The sequence below is a fragment of the Amphibalanus amphitrite genome, unplaced genomic scaffold (assembly GCF_019059575.1).
Source record: "Amphibalanus amphitrite isolate SeventyFive unplaced genomic scaffold, NRLGWU_Aamphi_draft 000516F_arrow, whole genome shotgun sequence".
Taxonomy (NCBI): domain Eukaryota; kingdom Metazoa; phylum Arthropoda; class Thecostraca; order Balanomorpha; family Balanidae; genus Amphibalanus; species Amphibalanus amphitrite.
Window position 1 is genome coordinate 347,696 of NW_024882010.1, and position 22,155 is coordinate 369,850.

The 22,155-nt window shown below is 45.5% G+C and overlaps 1 protein-coding gene across 5 annotated transcripts in view; it reads right to left on the minus strand.

Moving 5' to 3' along the window:
- The window catches only part of LOC122393108 (band 7 protein AAEL010189-like), a 65,048-nt gene that overhangs the window by 18,463 nt on the left and 24,430 nt on the right, over positions 1-22,155 (minus strand). Inside the window, exon 1 of one of the 5 annotated variants that reach the window (XM_043388752.1) lies at positions 5,548-6,117. The exons of 3 other annotated variants lie outside the window; for them this stretch is intronic. In XM_043388752.1, the coding sequence (XP_043244687.1) occupies positions 5,548-5,659 (112 nt within the window). In that variant the 5' untranslated portion in view covers positions 5,660-6,117. Of the gene's footprint in view, positions 1-2,170; positions 2,358-5,547; positions 6,118-22,155 lie in introns of those variants that run through there. One more of the 5 variants, XM_043388753.1, reaches the window with a different exon arrangement.

Consider the following 22,155-nt stretch of genomic DNA (forward strand, 5'->3'; position numbering starts at 1 on the left):
TTCTGTCATTTTCGACCGAAAAAGACCTTCGCGAGAAGACCTGTCAGGCCTACAGCTTTGAAGATACAGAAAAATGATTAAGACATAAAAGGTGTAAAATTGACAGGGCTACAAAACTGCGAACTCGGATTTTTGAAATTGTTGAGTTTTGACCCTAAAAAATCAAAAAAACATATTTTTGAATATATTAGCCAAAAAATCCAAAAAGTTTTTTGAGTTTCGAAAAAACCGGAATGTATGTGATAGTGCCTACCGTCTTCTATCTACATACTAAATTTCAGATCGATACCTCGTTTTTTGGCCAAGTTATAGCGAAAAAAACTGTTCAAAAATGATGACGTCAAATTTTCAAACTCAATTTTTGGCACTTCTAGACCTCGTAGAGCAAAACAAAGACCACCATTAGACTCCCCGTGACGAGCTGCATCGAATCAATACCCATTTTATGCAAAAATATCAACTTTGAAATTTGACCTAATTTGACCTGACCTTGACCTGACCTTCACCAAAACGTGACCTAAGCTGGCCCCAAAGGCTGCCTAACCCACATAATCGCATTTGTCATGTAAAATGGACCATAAAACATGCATCACACGACACTTTCATATTGTGACCCCGGTGACCTGACCTCGCTGTGACCTGACCTGGTATCAGTGACCTCAGATAGCAAAGTATGTGTTTGACGAACAATGTACCATCGATGGTTTTCAATGAATTACCAATTTACTCGATTTCACAACACATTTCTTGAAATGCCTGTGAACGTTGAAAATCTGACCTTTGACCTGACCTGTGACGTCATCGGTTTGACCTAGGTCAATGAAATTTGGTCACGAGGTAGTTCCCGGGTGGGGCTATCGAACGCCGTTTGAATTTTGAACATCGGCCGGTAACTTTCCGAGATCTTAGGGGGGGGGGGCCGAAACGGCCCCCCCCCCCTACGGGTGGTAGGGTCCGCCGGTAGCCCTACGGGGCGCGGGTTAAAGGTCAATTTTTCGGAAAAAAAATCTAACTTTTCAGATTTCCGCGACACTCGCTGGTAGGACAATGGATTTAACCCTCGCCAGCACATGCCATTTTCCCATCCTAGAACGCACATGGGGAGGGGGGAACGGTGCACTGTTGGAATATCACGTGCGGTGCCCATCATATACCGATGGCGCTGCCGTTTGTGGTGCCAAGCCAGCTAGAACAGCTACTTGTCGCACTATCCGACTAGGTTTTTACTGGCTGTGGTCATTTCAGGTCAAGCTAGGTCAAGGTCAATGATATGTGTTTGCGTGTCTGTGTGTGTCTGTGTGTATACTGATGTGTGCACTGATTGGTTTGTGTGTCCCTATTATATGGGATCATGATCTGAGAAGCTTCTACCAAAAATGCAGAAAAAAATCACGAAAAGTAAATTGAGCAAGCCTAAAATTCAATGCTTTTAGGTGACCTAGGTTGACCTTGACCCTGACCCTGACATCTGCACATCGTCGAATAACATGTTCCATGATAGGTAGGGGGTAAGACTAGCAAAAACATACCGAACCAAATACCAACCAAAACCATGGGAACATAACAAACCGAGCCAACTTGGGATATTGAGGTAAATACAAACTTGATTTCACAACCTCTTACCATTAGTACATTTCACAACCACAACCATTAGTGAAGGATTATAATGCCAGCAAAATACCAAGAGCATTAGGATTGAAATACCTACCAAATACCAAGCTAATGTCGCCTCAGCATCCGTATTTCTGTATACCAAAATGTTGGTATATGATTGACATCTCTAATCAGTAATCATCCAACAAAATTAATCTGTCAGTAAAACGATGAGTAGGAACATGCTAATCACATTGACGATCTGACAAAGAGAATACGCGTAATGTTTGGTAAAGAGAAACGCGTCGATTTCACTAACGGCGGACAGCTCCGCGCGCCGCGGCCCGCTGGATGGGTGCCAAATTGGCTTGTTTACGTACAGGCTGGATTGAGCAGTGTAGGAGACGCTCTATGCAATTCAGTTTGGTTTGGCTGGAAAGGCTGCCGCGACTGGATGCGGGCCTGACGGGGGTGAAAGGGGGGAGCCGCACGGAATGTCCGATCATCCAGTGAGCCAGGTCAGCGCCTGCGGCCCCGGTCGGAGGCGGCGATCGGACCTGCCGAGCTCAGCACTTACCGGTGCCGACGGCCACCACGCTGGCCTTCCTGCCCTCCTCCGACATCACGCCCGCAGCGAATCAATACCGAGACAGGCGGCACGGCGACGACGAGCCGTCGGCGAGCGCGGCCGGCGCCGGACGCGGCGCGCATGCTCCCAACCCGGCGCAGACGGGCGCGCCGCGCGCTCCTCACCCCATCGACCCGGTCCGGTCCGGCCCGGTCCATGCGGCCCGCTCACCGATCCCCTCCCCCCCCCCCCCCCCCCCTCCCAGAACGTCAGTGCTTAGCCTCATTGCAGTGATGCAAGGACTTATTTATCACGCATAGGCAGCACTCGTTAATGAACACTCACTATCTGCAAATTGTGCTCCAAAAGACGCATTAATCTTGTAGCGAACAGCTATTTTAGCAGCAGTTACCAGAGCAAAACTGAGCTGGAAGTAGCTGGGAAGTTCTATGGAAAAGCAACAATAAAAACAAAAAAGATTCGATATCTTATCTAGGTCTTAGCTAGTGCTGTTGTTGTTGTTGTTGTTATTGTTGTTGTTGTTGTTGTTGTTGTTGTTGTTGTTGTTGTTGTTGCTGCTGCTGTTGTTGTTGTTATTTTAAACGATTATAGTTGACTACTCGGTCGCACAGAAATACTGATGACAAGACAATGCGATCTTAACCCGCGCCAGGGCGGCGCGGTGGTCCGATCGTAACATATCGTGGCTTGAAAGGGTAGGGGTGTTTTAACCCGCGCCCCACTGGGAAGGTGGGGCTATTCATAGCCCCCCCCCTCCCGTTTTTCTGCAATAACTTCCAAACCGCTTGATGTATCGACGCCAAACTTTCAGTACCTTCAATTGCATCAATTTAACACCTTGTGTCAAAATTTGAACTTCGTAGCAACCATAGATCGGCCGGAAATGACGTCAGATAGACGTCATGTTCGGCCGATTTCGACGCAGAACATTGAACCACGGCAATCGCTCCCAAGACCTCAGTTTTTAAGCTAGGTCCAATTTCTTTGCATGAAAGGACTCAGAATTGACTGCGCTATCAAACTAATATCTCGGATTTTCAAAATTTTCAAAATTTTGAAAATGTTATAAAAAATTCAAAATTTATATTTTATATTTTTTTTCAAAACTTTTTTGACTTTTCGAGAAACAACCGGAATATATGTGATAGAACGCATGCTTATGACTACCTCTAGCAAGTTTTAACTAAATATCTTTAAAAATGGCCAAGTTATACGCATTATTGCAAAAAAATTACAATTATTAATTTTTCAAATCAATTTTCCAGTACGTATTTGACATCATACACCAATATAAATAGCACCATCGTGTTTCTGAGCTCAAACTGCATCCAACATACACCTTTCTTGTTGAAAATTTTTAACTTCAAAATGTGGCCTTTTTTTACCTGAAAGTGACCTGACCTAAGCTAAATTCGACTCAAAATGACCTCGAATCCGGGATCCGGTGACCTTGAATGACATAGACCTGAAATTGTCACAATATGCGGAGCAAAGAGGTATGATAAGAAGAAGCTTCTGTTTGTAAAATATTCGCGAAAAATATAGGAGCGATAAAGCACCACCCCTCCCCTTAGCTGCCACGGCGCAGCTAAAATTGACGGCTTCCTTTAACCCTCGCGGGCCCGGGGGGGCGTTTTTCGCCCCCCCCCCTGGCGAATATTTGCGATAGCTCCCGAACGCTTAGGGATAGGAATGCGAAACTTTCAGTACCTTTTCTCCCATCAATGTGACATCTTCTTAAGTAAATAATTTGGACCTAGCCCCATTGATGACGTCACAGGGTCGATTTTTCTAGACCCCTTCACGGCAAACTTCGGCGTCACAGACGCGAACTTCAAATAGCTGCTAAAAATAGAGTTTTAGAGATAAAGACAAATTACGAGCACGGTGTAGCGTTTGACCTAGAGAAAAATAGAAAAATAGTTTTGGTGACCTGAGGTCAGAGGTCAGGTCAACGACCCCGAGGTGTGGTTTTAGTTTTTCGCAAATAACTTCGACAAAAATGGTCATAGAGCTACGGGAGAGGTACCACCGCATTCGCCTTGTCAAGCTGCGTCGAATGATATATATTTGGTTGACCTTGACACACGAAAGGTCGTCTATGATGGATTCGTACCCGCTGATCACGAATCTGGCATCTATTTTCCTCTAAGCCTTCATTTAGAGCCTCCAGATGGCAAAATTGTCTTATTTTTTATTACTTACTTGAATCAGTGAAATAGCCTCTAGCAAGGATACTCGTCTGTGACCTTGACCTTTGAGCAGCCTTGTATGGTAAGATAAACCACAAATAGGGACCTGATAAGCCTCAAAACATTTCAAAACATCTTCGAAGTTTGCACGCAAGATGTACGAAACTAGTGCAAAGTATGCATCCTGCCGACCTCTACTTTGAGGTCACTACACATTTGCCGGTTTTGCCTTTGACCTTGACCTCTGACCTTCAAAATTGACCTGAGGTCAAAAATTTTGGAAGCTTTAGAATCGTCTCGTAAGGACTTTTCGTTTGGTATCGCTTTTGTTTGTGTAGCTCCCTTATTTACGGAGTTAGACAGGGGGCGAAAAACGACCCCCCCGGGCTGCGGGTGGTTGGGATTACCCCCCAGGCCCGGCCGGGTTAACCTCAATTTAGTGCGTTATGTTACCTGGGTCCACCTCTGTGCGTAAGTTGGGTTGGCAGGCTTTCGTAGATGGAGTGTTATTTTAACCCCCGAAGGATCCAACGGCTTTCCACATCGGTTTTTACAATACGAGCATGCTCATGATCGGTAGGTATTCGCCGAGGTTAGGGTATGCCATTCAACGTGCAAGTCCTCTTTCTCTCTCTCTCTCTCTCTCTCTCTCTCTCTCTCTCTCTCTCTCTCTCTCTCTCTCTCTCTCTCTTTCCATCTCTGCCCGTCTCTCTTTCTCTTTTTCTCTCTTCCACACACCCACTTACTCACTCACTCAATCAATCACTCTCTCGCTCGTTCTCTTTCTTCTCTCTCTTTCTCTCTCCTTCTCTCTGAAGTCGAAGTGAGTCATATTAGTATGTAATGGTTGCATTTACTCTAATTGCACAAAAGTGTTGCTAATTACCACTGCAGCAAAGAGTGTCAGGTTCAAACGCACCGGTGAAAACACGACAAGGCAGCGAAAGACTCGAAACGGAATTATATAAACGAACGAAATAACCAGGCGGGGGGGGGGGGGGGCAAAAGGGAAAATAGGGACATGGAGATGGAAACGCTTTTTTTCTTGACTGCACTGTGTACAACGCGTGACAATACTCGTATTAACTACAGAATGGTTGATTTAAAGAAAAATAACCAGCATACTCATTGATAGAAAATACTTGAATACATATCGGTCAAAGCAATACGTACTGGCCTGGATGGAGTCGCTCCTGATGCGTACGGATGAGTAGGGCCGCAGGTGGTGGCCGTTGGCAGGGTCCTCCTCCAAAACAGGCTGGATTGAAGAGCTCCGACGCGACATTTCCGAGGTCTTGGGCTCCAGCGCAATCCAACAATTACGCTCTTGGATCCAGTTCGAATTTGTTCGGTTTCAATTCGGTCCAGTTCGGTTAGATCCTCTTCAATGGCTTGTCTGCTCGAATCGTTTTCCTGATGCTTGAAAATCCACCTTATTCGAAGGAAATATTTGTCTTATCGACAACCGCCACCTGGTAATTTCATCACGTGGTGCACTTTGCTCCAGACGTCAGCAAGTTCTCTTGACGGTCGTTATAACCTCTCTTCAATCCGACAATCTCCCATTCAATCACAGCTGTGGGCCGCGCTAACTTCTGGCCACGTCCCGCCGACTCCGTCACCGCACCTCGGGCCGATCGGCGCACCGGTCGCTCCGTCACCACCGGGCCGCGGTCCGACCAATCAATGAGCTGGTCACAGGCGAACACACGGCGCGCCGAACACGAAACCGACGCGTGACGCGCCGCTCAGCAAGTGCGGCCAATACGACGCGCCGCGGCGGTGGCGATCGTTGTGTATCGACGCGTCGCTCGCGTCGGAAAGGCCGCGTCTGCGGCAGAACTCCCACTGGTCAGCGTGCTCCATGGCGGGCTGATACAACATTCACAGCTGCCTCCACATTAGCATCGGTCGATGGCGTTAGTAATTAGCAATTACTGACTGGGATGACATAGCTTCCGAGGAATGACTCCGTTGACAAAGCTGGTAGCTGCTTTTGTAGCTAATGTTTTAATTTCATTTTGAGTCAGGGCAGTTTTGCTTTCGTTATCGATGCATCTAGTACATTCATTAGTTCAAAATATTTGTGAAATAAATAAAATGCGTACCTATAACCAGGGCTGCGGAGTCGGAATCGGTGTTAGAGCTGGAGTCAGTCGGAGTCGACAGTTCTGCCAGGAGTCGGAGTCGCCAAAATCTTACAGACTCCGACTCCGGAGTCGGAGTTAACGCTGCATGGTTCAACGCCATGCACTGCACCTGTTTGATTGACGATACTGCGCTTGAAATTAGATTTTGTCGAAAAAAGGCCATGTTGTTGTTTTGGACAAACGTTTTCGGCGAAAGAAACAAGAGTCTGGATTTTCCAGAACCTGCTCTGCTTCTGCGTGTTATTTTTATTGCATAATTGCATCTCAAAGACTTGGAACGCACAAGGGATCGTTTAAGGCAAGCCAAAACATCTCCGTTATGAACTTCAATATCATGGTATAGATTTTAATAGAGCCGTCCGGAGTCGGATTCGGAGTTGGAGTCGGAGTCAGAGTCGATTTTTGAAGCCTTAGTCGGAGTCGGAGCCGGATTCACCCTAAAATGCATCGACTCCGCAGCCCTGCCTACAACTACGACAGGTCATAACAGTGCACAGTGGGGATTTTTCCGATCTAGCGCCTATTAATTCAAAAAATCTTTTTTGGTTTTTGTTTATTTTATGTGTCAGTGGGGCTAAGAAATGTCTGAATTTTTCATATATGGCATTGTTTAATCTGTATGTCCACAGCAAGACTAGGAAAAATGCGCCCAAAGTTCACACTCATGCGTGATTACTCAATGGGCTCAGTAAGGACCGAAAGTATGGCTCAATTTCATTGTCCTGTCCTGTTGGTTTTATTCTTGCGAGTTCTTAAAGTTGCATATCTTCTGAAAGGCACCTATATTAGGAATTGAATGGCAAACAGAAAGTATGCCACAACCTTACTAAGGTCACAAAAATGCCATTTACAAAAAACCCTTACAGACACCATATTGAAGGAATGGTATTCTAGATAAATGTAGGAAATCAACAATGTTTTCCACACTTTTCCACTCCGAAACATATCCTATCGAATTCGCCACTTTCTCCTGCACAAGACAACGCCTAGTTTGGCTGCCGGAACTTGCCTGAACACGGAATATTCGCATTAGAGTATCTTAATACCCCACTCTAGGAGCGCTAGGGCAAACAGCACGATATAGGTATGTTCCAGACATGGGCGAATAATTTTACTTCCTGACTTATATGATGCATATTTTCTGAGACACATTCATGAGGAATAGGATGAAAGGCGTAAATTATACATACCGCAACCTTATTAACCCTAGCACTAGTGGGGAGGGGGAGGGGGAAGGGGTCGGATAAAACCCCATGGTTTTCCGCAAATCACTCGCGCAAAAAGCAGCCGATCGCGACGAAACTTTCGTTGCCCTCGAGATCATCAAATTTACATCTAACCTAAAAATTTCATGACTCTGACCCAACTGACCTTTGACCTGTGGCATATTTCTCGAGACCATGTTTGGCCGGAATCGCGATTCGGCGTATGCCAGCTCACATTATCCGCGGTTTCCAGTCTTTTTGTGGTTTTAAACGTTCAAATATGTGAAATGATGCTGGTGCCATGCATTATGGTGGGTGTCAAGGTCACGTGAAGGTCAGGTCAAGGTCATTGACCTTTGATGACCTTGGTTCACTTTTTCGAGTTTTACTTGCTTCTAGGGTAGTTTTTGGTGTTGATTTCGAATTTAGCAACCATTTGAATATTTACGAAGTAGTTCTGGTGCCTTCGTACCATGTTACGAAGCTGTCAGTAGTAGGTGACACCTATTATGGATGGCCGGCAGGACGTCTACTGGCTGACCTGACCTGACCCGACCTGGCTTAAATGCATGAAGACATCGTCTGTGATCAAAACTAACATGAAATTCGTGATCAGCACTCCAAAATACCCCGTAACATCCTAACTTTACGAAGTTCCAAGAGGTCTCGATTTTCCATCTTTAGTTGGGTCATTGACTTGACTTGGAAAGTCAACTAATGACCTTGGACTTTGAAATTGGATATATTCGGCCTCATCTCGTCATAGACAGCACGCTTGATTTTTCCGCGAAGCTCTAGCTTGATCAGGGGCCAAACGGCTGAGCCGGGGGTCCAATTGACCCCCCTATACTATGTTGATTATGCACATTTACAGGTAACACTCTCACCAGAACACACCAGCCAACATCTGTGCACAATCTGGCTACAATACTACCTATGGTTTGCCCTCTACGAATAAATACGTGCTAGATCGGAAAAATCCCCACTGTGCAGTGGGTCGCTTATAAAATAAAGGGTTGACGCCAATCACCTTGGACACCTGTTGTTTAGCCGTTGACTTTGTATCAATGTCAACGCACCTTACATAACTTTGAAAACTATAAAAAAAATTGAAGTGACCATTACACATCATTTGCCAGTCGCAGTTCTGACCTTATAATAACTTTCTTTGAGCATAGGCGGCGGAACGGGGAGGGCAGCGGGGCACCGTGCCCCCTTTGATTTTGGCAATTTAACATTAGCCCTATACATTATGTAAATATATGGTTTGCTATCTGTCAATGGTATTTTATAAGTATTGTGTGTGCCACTTTCCAAAGCAAGCAAGAGTTCTAACGCTTATCTATTATTTAGCTTGAAACGTTAACTCCGATGCTAATTTCATCTTGTAATAAGAGACTTTACCTCAACACAACTGACAACATTGCGCGACGTGCAGCGGGCAGCACTGAGTGATCTGACTACGCGGCAGTTCTGGTCTGGCCAATCTGGCAGCGCCGGCCTTCCCTGACCTGACCGATGTGACATCCCTCCGGCGACGGCCAGACGCGGGCCACTCGATCTTGTCCTGCGGCCGTGACATTGTCACCTGTCACAGTGTCGGGTGACGGCTGGGCTCCAGTGGGACGCCGACCACCTGTCTCCGACGGGCACCTGTGTGCCGGCGAACACATGTCTGCAGCGACACTGCGCCGTCCGCCAGCCGCCGCGGCGCTGTGCCTAGAGATTGGCAGCCGCTCCGGGCGTCCTGCCTTCTCTATACGCAGCCGGGCATGCAGCCGTACGGTGTTCTCTGTTGGATGACGAATGTAGCCTTATGGGCGTGCAATGGTGCAGCAGACAATGAGGAGTCACTGAAGAAATCCTTTAATTGTCTTCCCAATCGCCTGTCTCACTGCAACCCGCGATAGCTGATTAAAGTATAACTGACAATGACCGCGCTGCGGCTTCCTGATAATAATTTAGCAGCCAATAGACACTGAGATGGTTAAAAATACAGTAGGTACTGGTGTCTGGTAGTTTGAGGGCTGAAAAGTCAGGAAAATATCAAGTCAATAAATCGGTACCCTAATTGGTCAGGTGACCGCCATCTGATGTCCACCTGCCATCTGATGTCTTCGTTTCCTTTTGTTAGCTGTTTGATAAGGATTGTAACACTTACACCAATCATAGCATTTGGTCGGTACTAGTTTACATCCATTAGTCCCAAGACTACCTAAACAATGTATTGACGGACCAAGTAAGCGAAAAATCAACTAATTAGAAGCCAGGTTTCCCCTCAAACAGCATTACGGAAATCATTGGTGTTTCGAACGACTAAAGGCCTGGCTACACTATGCGTTTTCTGTGTGCGTTTTTTGCGGGTTTGCGTTTTTTGCGTGATATCGTTCTAGAAAAAAGTTGTAAATAATACAACTTTTACATTAGTTGTGCATTAGTTATGTACTAAAGTTAATATAACTCTTATATTAACTAAAATTTAAAATAAAGATCATCACAAAAACGTAGTCACGTTTTTTTCTTCTAAAACAATATTACACAAAACACGCAAACCCGCAAAAAACGCACGCAAAAAACGCATAGTGTAGCCAGGCCTTAACAGAAAACATAGGCGTCAAAGTGCAGTCCCTCGACCGCAGTAAGTGAGCGATGCCCTGTGTGGCCAGAGACCAATGAAGTTCGAGCGCTGACTCCTAAATAGCCGTTTTCTAGTGACTCCATTGTATGAGCTAGCCAATAAAGCTACGGGTTTCTATGGGTGGCCAGCTGACTGAGTTGACCTGTCAGGTCAGTCTCCCCTTCCGTTTCCAGCTACCAATGCCTGTTGGAAATTTCGGCGGACTGTGGCAACGGCCCATAGATAGTGATTGATGTGAACCCAGAGGCTCTTCAATTGATAATGACACTGAGGAACCTGAGTTAAGCCCCTCATTCCAATAATAATCAAAGCCTGTGGTTCAGTTGGTATCGAGCATCAAACTTTGTGCGCACCGGCGCTGTTGTGAAAGCCCGGGATGAGTTGCTCCAGCGCTGGATTTGGGCGAATCCTAACGGAGCTTTTCGAAGGGTGAGAGCAGCCGTATCAGAAAGTCAACGAATGAGACAAGCTGCGTTCGCCCAGGTGCGCATGCTAAGCCTTGCATTTATACTTTTTAGCTACTCGAAAAAATCCCAAACGGTCAGAAGGTATAGTCGACTACAGAATGATGTTCCACTTTTCACAGGCAATTATTTGCCTGGAGTGGTAGGCTGTGCCGCATCACACGGGCTGAGTTCACAACTTATAGCTTTGTCCCAATGCTCACAATCGACACGCTTAATTGCGTAATAAACGGCACAACTTAGCGCTCCGGTCAACTGATAGCTTCTGAGGAGTGGAACATCATTCTGTAGTCGACTTTACTGTGCATTGCGAAACAAGTTTAACTAGGCGCTGACTTGGGCTGTTATCAATTTGTCCACTTCGAACGTTCGATCTAAAAAGACGATTTCTCTGTGACGTTTTTAGCTGGTGCAGGATTGCCGACCTTTTCTGCATGCCAGTATGTGTAGATTTTGGTATCATTTTCATGTCCAGTGTCAGTGTGTGCAAGTTTCAAGTAGTTCAACATTCGTCGGACAATTTTAGTCTATAAATTACATACATAGTTTGATGCCTATTCAACACTCAATGCTACATCCAGCCGTCATTCGAATGCCGCCAATAATATCGTTAATCGGCCCAAGACAAGCCACCAGAATATCTTTAATAATGGACACGGTCGCGGTCGGTGTGGATGTACAGGGTGTAACGAAATTATCCGGACATATATTTTTTCGCCATATCTGCTAGCACAGTTTCTCTTTTAATGTCAGAAGCTGGAAAATTGGATGAATGCATACCTCTGGTATCTGCTCTCAACTCAGCAGTGACCTGACCTTGCGAAATGACTCTTGCTCTGAGTAAGAGTCGAGTCGCCGACGGGTTCATTTGATAGTTTTCGTTTAAGGCAGTGGAGAGAAAGGAGTACAGTCTCTCGTTTCGTAGTAAGGCTACGTGTTGGTGGCATGGTGGCATGAGCCAGAAGCTGGTCTGTCAGCAGCTGGACATCAGCAGCAGCCAGTAGCACATCTGCCTGAGGCGTAATAAGCTGGGACTTGGTGGCAGACTCAGCCCGGCCTCGATCGCAAAAGGCGCCCTTTGCCAAGTGGTGAGGAGAGTTGTCAAGATAGCGACAAGGAAACGGCACCAATTAATCCGCATACTGACTCGAATTCTTACCAAGGCAGATAATAAGAGGTCCAAAATCATGATTCACCGTTACCCGCCCTTTAGCTTGGTTTTACTGCTCTTTAAACTGGAAAAGACAATGAAATTGACGGGAAAACAACCAGTCCACCACCTTTGGCTTCAGGCCAGGGCGTGTCCACTGGTCGAAGGAAGACACGAATGAGGTGACCTGGTCGGATGGGAAGCTGTTCGAGCTGCAATACCCGTTGAACCGTCAAATCGGCCATGTGTGGGCTGCCAGCAGCTCGAATGTGCCGGCCGTCGCCGGCGTCAAACATCCGGCCAAAATCCAGACCTGGAGCATGTTCAGCTGCTGTGTAATATTCAAGCTGTTCATGACGACACAGAAAACCACTATCAGTGACGAGTATTACCGGCGCAACATCCTGGCTAGCGATTGGTTGGAGCCACTCAACCAGACGGCACAGGATGGCTCGGTTTCTGAACGTGTACCGATGCCTGATTCAAGCCGCGCAGTCTTCATACGGGGCGGCGCACCACCTTCAAGTCCCTAGCAGAATGAGAAGTGATGCCGAGAGGACCTTTTTGTTCTTCTGGGATAAAGGGGTATGGCTTGGAAATAGTTCCCATGCAATTCCATCGATATATTATGGACTATTGTCCATCAGGAGATGAATGAGGGGACACCCGCCACCAGCGCCGCCCAACTGCGGGCACAGGTTAGTAAGGCGCTACTCTATATGAAACCCACTGTGCTGGAAAATCCAGTGGCTGGAATGCTCCAAAAATGTGTACCTGCGCTCTTATGAAAGGTGGCTATATAATAATTCAAAAGGGAAAATATCAGAATGTCTTGCTTCTTAATTACAGCGCGAAGAAAGATGTCCGGATAATTTCGTTACACCCTGTAAAAAGCAAGCTTACCAACGGGAATTGGTTTTAGGAAAAATGTAAAGGTATATTAACGTGTGAGACATTCATACAAGCATATAAAGGCCGGCATTACTTTCTTATTCAACGCTATGTTCTTAGATCAATTATGAATGTCAACAATGATTGACTGCCTTTACAATGCATACCTATGCTCCACTTTAGCCAACTTTCCTACATGAATAGCACAATTAGTGCGAGACATACGCGATCTATCGGACTCGCTCTTCTATGCAGCGCCCACATACACACACAGCCTATATTTGCGACAGAAATATAGGCACAATAACGAGCAAACTGTTCACCAAGCGTTACCGTTACCATAGAAACGTCGTGCGTGACGCGTGTGCACACATCAGTGTCAATGGTGCACAACAGCCGAATGGGCTGCCATCTCTAATGGGCAGCTGTGTCTATGGGGAACGATGGTGCATGCGTGAAAGGGCCCCGGGCCGGCGATATTGAACGGGTATTGTCGCTAAGGTATTTACGTAACGAGGGCTTCACGGAAATGCGACGAGCTGATGCCCACGACATGGAATAGCAATACCGCTGCTTTGAATGTCCCACCTTGCATGCACTCACTGATTGTAAGAGTGAAGTAAATGTTACGATCGATCGATATATCCCTATTACGATCTTGCTGATCTTTCAAGTAGATCATGATCCTAATTGAAAGCAGCCTCGAATATCTTTAGAAAGGGGTTAAAGACACATGCTTTCAAGATGAGGATAGTTATAAGTTATAGTTCTTGTTATAGGTATAGTTATAGACTATAGTTATAGTTATAGTATAGTTATAGTTATAAGCTAAAGATAGTTATACATAGTTTATATTTCCCCCATCCAGACGTCGTATGTAAACAGGGAAATTGAAAGGAGGAAATGTTCCTTAATGAGTTCAACACTCAATAGTATTTATCAGTGCCAACGAGATTAACACCATTCGCCAAATGTATTGTTTCTGTGTTTGTGATATACGCTTGACTATGCTTCAATTACAGTCATCAATGCATTAGCGATCACTCCATTCAACGATAAATACTTTCATACATTTATGAAAACATGGGTTGCTAACTTGTGTCCTGGAGTGGCAAACTTGGCCATCCTTGTCATTAATCATTCTTAAAAACGGCTTTCGGTAGCCGGTGCAGATCTTTCCGAGCCACTGATCAGAAACTTCAGAGTCAACTGGCAAAGGTGTGAAAGATGTAACTACCAGCCTAATACACGAAAAAGCAGCTCTTGAAAAATTCACTCAACTCCTAAATTTGGGTCTGAAATACCCCAAAAGAGGGAGAGGAAAGGGAGAGAGAGAGAGAGAGAGAGAGAGAGAGAGAGAGAGAGAGAGAGAGAGAGAGAGAGAGAGAGAGAGAGAAAGAGAGAGACAGAGAGAGACAGAGACAGAGAGACAGAGACAGAGAGAAGAGAAGAGAAGAGAAGAGAGACACATATTACCCGACTGAAAAATGAGAAGGGAAGGGATAGACAGTGACCGTAGGATGCCTTGGTGTTGATCATCATCCGATTTGACTATACTCAATCGTCAGTCGTCACTCTTATATCTTCTCCCTTTTTTCTTTTTCCTCTCTTCTCTCTCTCTCTCTCTCTATCTCTCTCTCTCTCTCTCTCTCTCTCTCTCTCTCTCTCTCTCTCTCTCTCTCTCTCTCTTTCTCTCCGTTTCTTTTTTTTCTTTCTGCTACCTGTTTCTACCGTCCAACTTTTCCAGACTGCCTTCCGTTGATCTATGGGATCGAGGCAAGACAAATTTAATGAAATCATCAACCTGCCTCTGCCATAGGGTGTCCGTCAAAGAGTCTCTCACTAGCTCGTTTGCCAGCGGACGTGTCAAAAGAGTTGGTCGTGCTCCGTCACCTAAAAGACAGCACAAGTAGCCGCCAGCCATCCGCCGCTAGCCGGTCAGCTCACTGGTTAATTGAATTGGGGCGGATCCTGAAGGTCAACGAGTTACGACCCCTTCTTCCAAAGCCCTATAAGCATGATTTTACCTCTAAGATTTGCTGTAAGGCTATATCCTCCCCAACTGAACATTTTTTTTTCGGTCAATAAGCACTAGCAGTGTCTAATGGTCAGACAGCAATTAATTAACAATAGTTATGTTCAGTAATTGATTCAACCGGTCTCAAGAGGCATATGATAGCATAATTTAAACCGGCAGTTGCTGCACGGAGAAAAATAATTACTCCCCCCGGGAATCACGATCCCCTATTTGGGAATCAACTGACACCCATGGTGTAATCCGATTCTGAAATACAGTGTCCATACACCGTTTTTTAGTGTAAATTGATCTCGGTCAGAATCACATACCCAAGGGTCATTTGACTCCCAAAATTTTGACTCCCATTTTAGGTGTCGTGTCAAAAGATCCTGCACGGTGTCAGTGTAAAATAACACATCTAAGCGTTTTTGACGCTATCATGAGCAGTTTTTATATCCTATAGGTGTCATTTCACACAGTTGAGCGTTTTCGCAATCCGTGACTCCCTTATTAGGTGTAATTTGATCCTCAATGGTGTCATAATATTCCGTTCAAATGACTTATTGAGTGTAATTTGACCCTCGGTAGTGTCATAATATTCCGGTGTCATTTGAGCCCCATTGGGTTCAAATGACACCGGAATATTATGGCACCACTGAGGGTCAAATTACACCTAATAAGCGAGTCACGGATTACGAAAACGCCCAACTGAGTGAAATGACACCCATAGGGTTCAAAAACTCCACATGATAGTACCAAAAAACACTAAATTATTACAGAAATTGTTTTGACGTCACTGGTGGTATACCACCATCTCTTGACTCTGCAGTGTTGGTTCGGAGTCGGAGTCGATATTGGAAGCCGGAGGCTGGATTCGGAGTCTGATTCACCGAAAATCTCTTGACTCTGCAGTGTTGGTTGATGGTTTCTTTTCGGTGAAGCAGACTCCGAATCCAGATCCGGCTTCCAATATCGACTCCGACTCCGACTACGGCCAGAACTGTCGTTTCCAACCGACTCCGACTACGGCCAGAACTGTCGACTCCAACGGACTCCGACTCTGACTCCGTAACCCTGGTGTAGGTTCAGTGATTTGAATCAATGCCCCGAGTGACGTCATGTGTGAGCTAGCCATGGCTGGTCCGCTACGAAGATGAAATAGGCAATAGCCCAATCAGCAGGCTGCACTGTCAATTTGCGGGCGAAGATTTGCGAAAAAAATGCGAGACGAAGAAATGCGGAGACGAAGAAATGTGCGGACGAAGAAATGCGAGACGAAAAAATACGGAGACGAAGAAATGCGAGACGAAGAAATGCGAGACGAAGACATGCAAGACGAAGACATGCAAGACGAAGACATGCGAGGCGAAGAAATGCGAGACGAAGAAATGCGAGACGAAGAAATGCGAGACGAAGAAATGCGAAACGAAGAAATGCGAGACGAAGGAATGCGAGACAAAGAAATGCGCGGACGAGGAAATGCGGAGACGAAGAAATGCTCGGACGAAGAAATGCGAGACGAAGAAATGCGAGACGAAGAAATGCGAGACGAAGAAATGCAAGACGAAGAAAGGCGGAGACGAAGAAATGCGCGGACGAAGAAATGAGCGGACGAAGTTTTGCGGACGAAGAATTGCGCGACGAAGAAATGTCATGCAAAGATTTGTCCGGATACGCTGCGGTATCAATTGATTTTCGGTGACCCAGACTCCGACTCCAGCTCCGGCTTCCAAAGTCGCCGTCGACTCCGACTCTGACTCCGGCCACAACTGTCAACTCCACCCGACTCTGACTCTGACTCTGTAACCCTGGCGCGAACCACAGCTCAGGTCCAGTGGTTTGAGTCAATGCCCGGCCAATCAGCAAGCTGCATTGTCGTGTGACGTCATTTGTGTTCTAGCCATGCCGGTCCGCCACGAAGATGAAATAGCTCGACCTTGCAGGAAAACCGTTAGGAAAGCCGTTGACTTCAGTCCTTCAGTTGCCGGAAGTGTGCCCACGTGGGTGCGTGTGGTGTGAGCGGGGAGAGGAACTTATTTGAATTAACGCGCTTTTTAATGTCGCCAAACGTTGTTTAAAGTGTACCTAGATTTACTTCAAGTAATAGTGCTTTAACGATAAACTTCAGATATTATTTGTAGTTTGCTCAACATGCGTATTTAAACAACGAGGCGCCCTGCACTCGGCGAAATTTTGAAGTAGGACAAGATAGCAGCGCACCATGGAGACGGAGGTAAGTTTTTATGTCATTAAGCTGCACAATAACTTTACCTAAGTAAGTAGCAATAATCACCGGTTGATGGAACATTGTTGAAATGTGAGTAATTCCTTACGGTGAATGGAGTCACGGACCCATGAGCCTTACGATAAGTTTTCATTAGATTTCGCCATACATTTCGTGCCCAAATGTTTTGGAATTTATTGTTGCATATAAAATAAAGAATGACATGCATGTATTGTTAATTTGCGTCACGTGGCTAACAACTGCAATTATGACACTGTTGGAGAGTGTATTTTGATCCCATAACGTGTATGATTCCGAGAATCATTTGACAATATCTGGTATAAAGACTGATTGAAAAGAAGACGTCATCGTCAATAGATAAAATTGTAGCTGCAAGGGTGAAGACACATGTAAGCTACATTTAAAGTCTCGTTGCAGTCTGGCTAATCGTTCCTATAAGCTTCAGAAGCAGAACATACCCATGGGTATGTTGGTTAGTTGTACCATACTATTGGTCTCAAGATAAGGGCCCAGGCGACCTGTTTTTCTGATGCGATGAATATGTATACCCTTTATACCCTCGCCGCAGCTCGGTTCGAGTGCATCCCTCACCCCTGCACACAACCCAATCCCCGCACTCGAATATTACCGGCATTTCTTATATAGGAGACCAATAGTACCGGTAACATTGATATTAGCTGATGTATGACGCTAACAGGAATAGGCTCTGAGCCGGTATAGAAAAACCACCCCAAGAGTCATTTGACACCGTTGAGGTGACACCTACGAGGGGTGTTTTTTGAAGCGTACCAAAAACGCGCAGTTTCCAGGAGTCCGATTACACCCGGAATCAGACACCCCCGAGGTAATCTGACTCTGGTTGGGAGTGTATTTTATACCACATGTCGTCAAATGATTCCCGGAGTCATACACCGTGTGGGATCAAAATACACCCTCAAAATCCGATTACTCCCTGAAGTGACACCTAAAAGGGGTGTTTTTTGAAGCGTACCAAAAACGCGCAGTTTCCAGGAGTCAGATTACACCCGGAATCAGACACTTCCTAGAGTATTATGACTCTGATTTGGGGTGTATTTTTATTCCATAAGGCGTATGATTCCGGGAATCATTTGACGCCGTACGGTATAAAAATACACCCTCAACCAGTGTCATAATACCCTAGAAAGTGTCTGATTCCGGGTGTAATCGGACTCCAGAAAACTGCGCGTTTTTGGTACGCTTCAAAAAACACCCCTTTTAGGTGTCATTATTTTTTTCAGTGTGGGGTATTTCGCCACCCACCGTTTGCTGGGGGGGGGGGCGTTAAACGCCCCCAGCCGATAACTCGAGAACCAATAGGCGCAGCGAAACGCACGAGGCGGCAAACGAAAGAACGCGACGAGACGCTTCAGATGAGTACTTTAAAGTTGAATTTTGAGGTCACAGGTCGGGTCAAGGTCAGGTCAAACACCTGAAATCGGGCTTTCAGTAGCATGGACTTCAGGACTTCGCAATGGGCGCCTCTCGTCATAAACTCTGTCAAAACGGTGCACAATCCATCATATAAGGTCTACAAGAGTGTCAGCTCCATGTAAGGGTCAGTCAAACATAGGTCAGGGTCAAGGTCAGGTCAACCGGGTAGGCACATATCCACGAAAATCAAAACTGATATTCGCAGCCTGTGACACATGTTTTATGGGTAATTTGGGGCGTAGAACACGATGGTCACATTCATTTTATCATATGTGTACGTGTTTGGCTCAAAAAGTTCAATTTAAGAAATGCATGTATCACGGTCATGAAGTAGTCACGAAAAATTGCCAAGATTCAGTTCAAGATTTTGGAAAATGTGGAACGATAATCAATAATCGAAGATAGCCATTTGATTGCTCATGGTATTGGCAGTCTAATGACGTTTACGGCATGTCTGTATGTCTATTTTGTGATTTTATATGATTTTTTGAACATATGCCATTTTTGGTCGAAAACTCAGAAATCATGACGTCACTAATACCTCGATATCTCAAAAAATTTCCCACCGATTTTTTTGAAACTTTGTTACAATAAATTTCAATCAATTCCCTACATGTACCCATAATTTGGCGCGCCTGCGGCGCGTCTTTTTTATGCTATGGCCCGGCGAAAAAAGTGGGGGCGTTTAACGCCCCCCCTCCCCAGCAACTCGCGGGTTACTGAGGAGCGCATTACGGCTGTGTTGCTATGGTGATATGCGGTTGAAGAACAAAACATATCGAAGTTAAAGGGTGCCCGAACTGGAAGCTGAGGTGAACATCTGACAGTTAGCACGCAGTGAATGCGTGTCAACGTGCAAGAAGGCTGTAATTTTTCCGCCGCTTGACATGAATAACGTTTTTAATAACTCCTCATACAATACCTCCAATGAGCAAAGGTCAATCGATTACGCAACACATTTCCAACAATGAAGAAAGTTTCTAATGATAAAGAAACTAAAGAGTTTGGGAAAGCAACCGTCATCTTTATCTCGATCTTGGCATCAGTGGCAAATTATCTCCTTTGTAAGTAGAAAGTGCGTAAATTTACCAAGTTATTTTACCATACAATTAGTTACGCTGGCCGTAAGGCATAGAATGCCTACCTTGTGAACAGTAACACGGGGAAAACGGACGAGAAATGCATGGTTTTGACAATGTAAATATCAAGAACACTGATTTGATATCCTTTAAAGCTCCAGACAATAGGCAAGGTCAGTTCAGTGTCAATACTGCGACGTTCAACCCACTGTCACCCAATCGTAAAAATGTTTTTCGTTGTAAACCGGCACAATTTGACCATATTTGACCTTCCTGTGACGTCATAGGTCCAAGAAAAATGGCCAAGGAGGTTTCTGTGGTTGCATATATGACATGTCTTCATAAAGACTCGAATATTCGCAGTTTAACATGCCTTTCCTTATGATTCACGAAAGTGTTTTCTGATTGGTCGAGGCTGACCTCTGTTGTGACGTCACATGTCATCATCCACTCAGGTGACTATCCACATGCAAGATCTATCATGTATATCATATCCAAACTCATTTTGGAAGCTTAGATTTCATTTTTATGACCGGCTTCTCGTCATTGTAAATTGGACTAATTTGACCTTATTTAGCCTCCCTGTGACGTCACAGGTCAAATATCAAGGTCATCGATATCCTTTCTTGTGCATCTCGACGAGCCCTTTAGAATGCTGTTTAAATTTATCCGATCCGGCCATTGGTTCCGGAGATACGAAGCAACAGCCCTTTGTAATACGAAGCCCTTTGCACCCCCCCCCCCCCCCCAACAGGACGTGGAACCTTCCAAACCTCGACGGCGCGCGCAGATTACGATGCTGAGCTAATGTGCTCATCTCTACGTTACACCAACCTGAGCTGACATGACGGTCCATTAGCTCATCCACATGTGTCAGGGGTGTTCACTAGAGGTGGCAAAATGTGGACCCGGGGACCCGGTCTATGGAACCGGTCTGGACCCGGATGGGTCCAGACCGGGTCCCCCAAAATATTTGGCCGGGTCCAACCGGGTCCTATCATTTCCCTGTGCTTTATGGTAAATATTAATATCAGATACAGATACAGATACAGATAATATATTCATGACAAATCCATGGTGCATGGTTTTTCATTGGCACACGTCAAACATTTACAACACAAGTAAAAGACCAGGCATAAAAAGCAGCACTCAACCACTCGACCTGAGCTAACCATGCGCCTCACACTGTTCTTTCAATAGATGCTTTTTGAGCTGGCGCCGAAAGTTTCGCACGGTGACGTCAAACGGCAGAGAGTCGTACTCACGCACTGCGCTATAACAGAGCCGCCGGCGACCGGCTTCCGTGCGGATTCTCGGCAGCGTGTGGTCGGCAGCTCTGCGCGTCTCGTACGAGTGACGCAGGGTGTCACCGATGGTTTGTGCGATCGCTTCCGGCTTTCCAGTCGTAGTGACACTGTGCACCAAACTGATGCGATGGTACTTAGCAAGGTTAGGGGCATTCAACCACTCCAAGTCGCACAGAACGTCACTGATGTGGTCGTATTTACGACGGCCGCTAATAACTCGAGCACCGAAGTTCAGCAGTTTCTGCACACGATGAATCTGAGTAGCGGTACACGTACCGTATAGCGAGAAGCAATATCTGATAACGGAGTTCACGAGCGCTTCTACTACCACAGGCAGAGAGGCCTTCGGTATAACGTGCTTGGCGTGCATCAGACCGATTAGGACACCAGTACACTTAGCTGTCACATAATCGATGTGCGGCCTGAAGCTGAGATGATTGTCCATGACCACTCCGAGATTTTTGACAACTCTAGAGTCCGGAATAACAGCACCCATGGCAGTCAGTGTGACAGGCGGCAGTCCTCGCAGCATAGCGGGGGTTCCTAGTACAAGGACCTGCGTCTTAGCGGTGTTTAGCTTCATAGTGTTTGCGCAGAACCACTGGAAGAGACACTCTAGCGCTATATATCTTTTATGCTTTGGCTTGGCAAACATAGTCATAGCTGATGCAGTTTCCAGTTCATAAGTCCCAATTCCACTTTTGAATTTTAATATTCCTGCAGATTGGGCTACCTATTCTATAGCAACTGGTCAGTCTTGCTTCAATTTCTTATCTTGTCACCTACAACAGAATAAACAAGTTCTAAGTGCTAGCAATCCAGAAAACATTTCACCAAATGTTTGTACGGATCACTTCCATTCAGTTTGCTGTACAAAACCTAGCAATATTTTGAGCTGTAGAAATCAAATACCAATAACATATGTAGGACAGTAGGTATGACTGAAATCCATTTATAAATGGACACAAATCCAATTGAAGCAAGGCTGACCAGTGGCATTCTCACCTGCCTTTTCAAAGACATTGACATACCAAAGTCACTATGCCCACCGGAAATCAGAGTTCATGTTTGATATTCAAATGCATTTCATAACTCAAACAGCTTTGAAATTATTTCTATCACGGCTAGAAGACAACTCATAAAACCAACATGCCCTTTCATAAATCCATAAAGCTAAAAATGA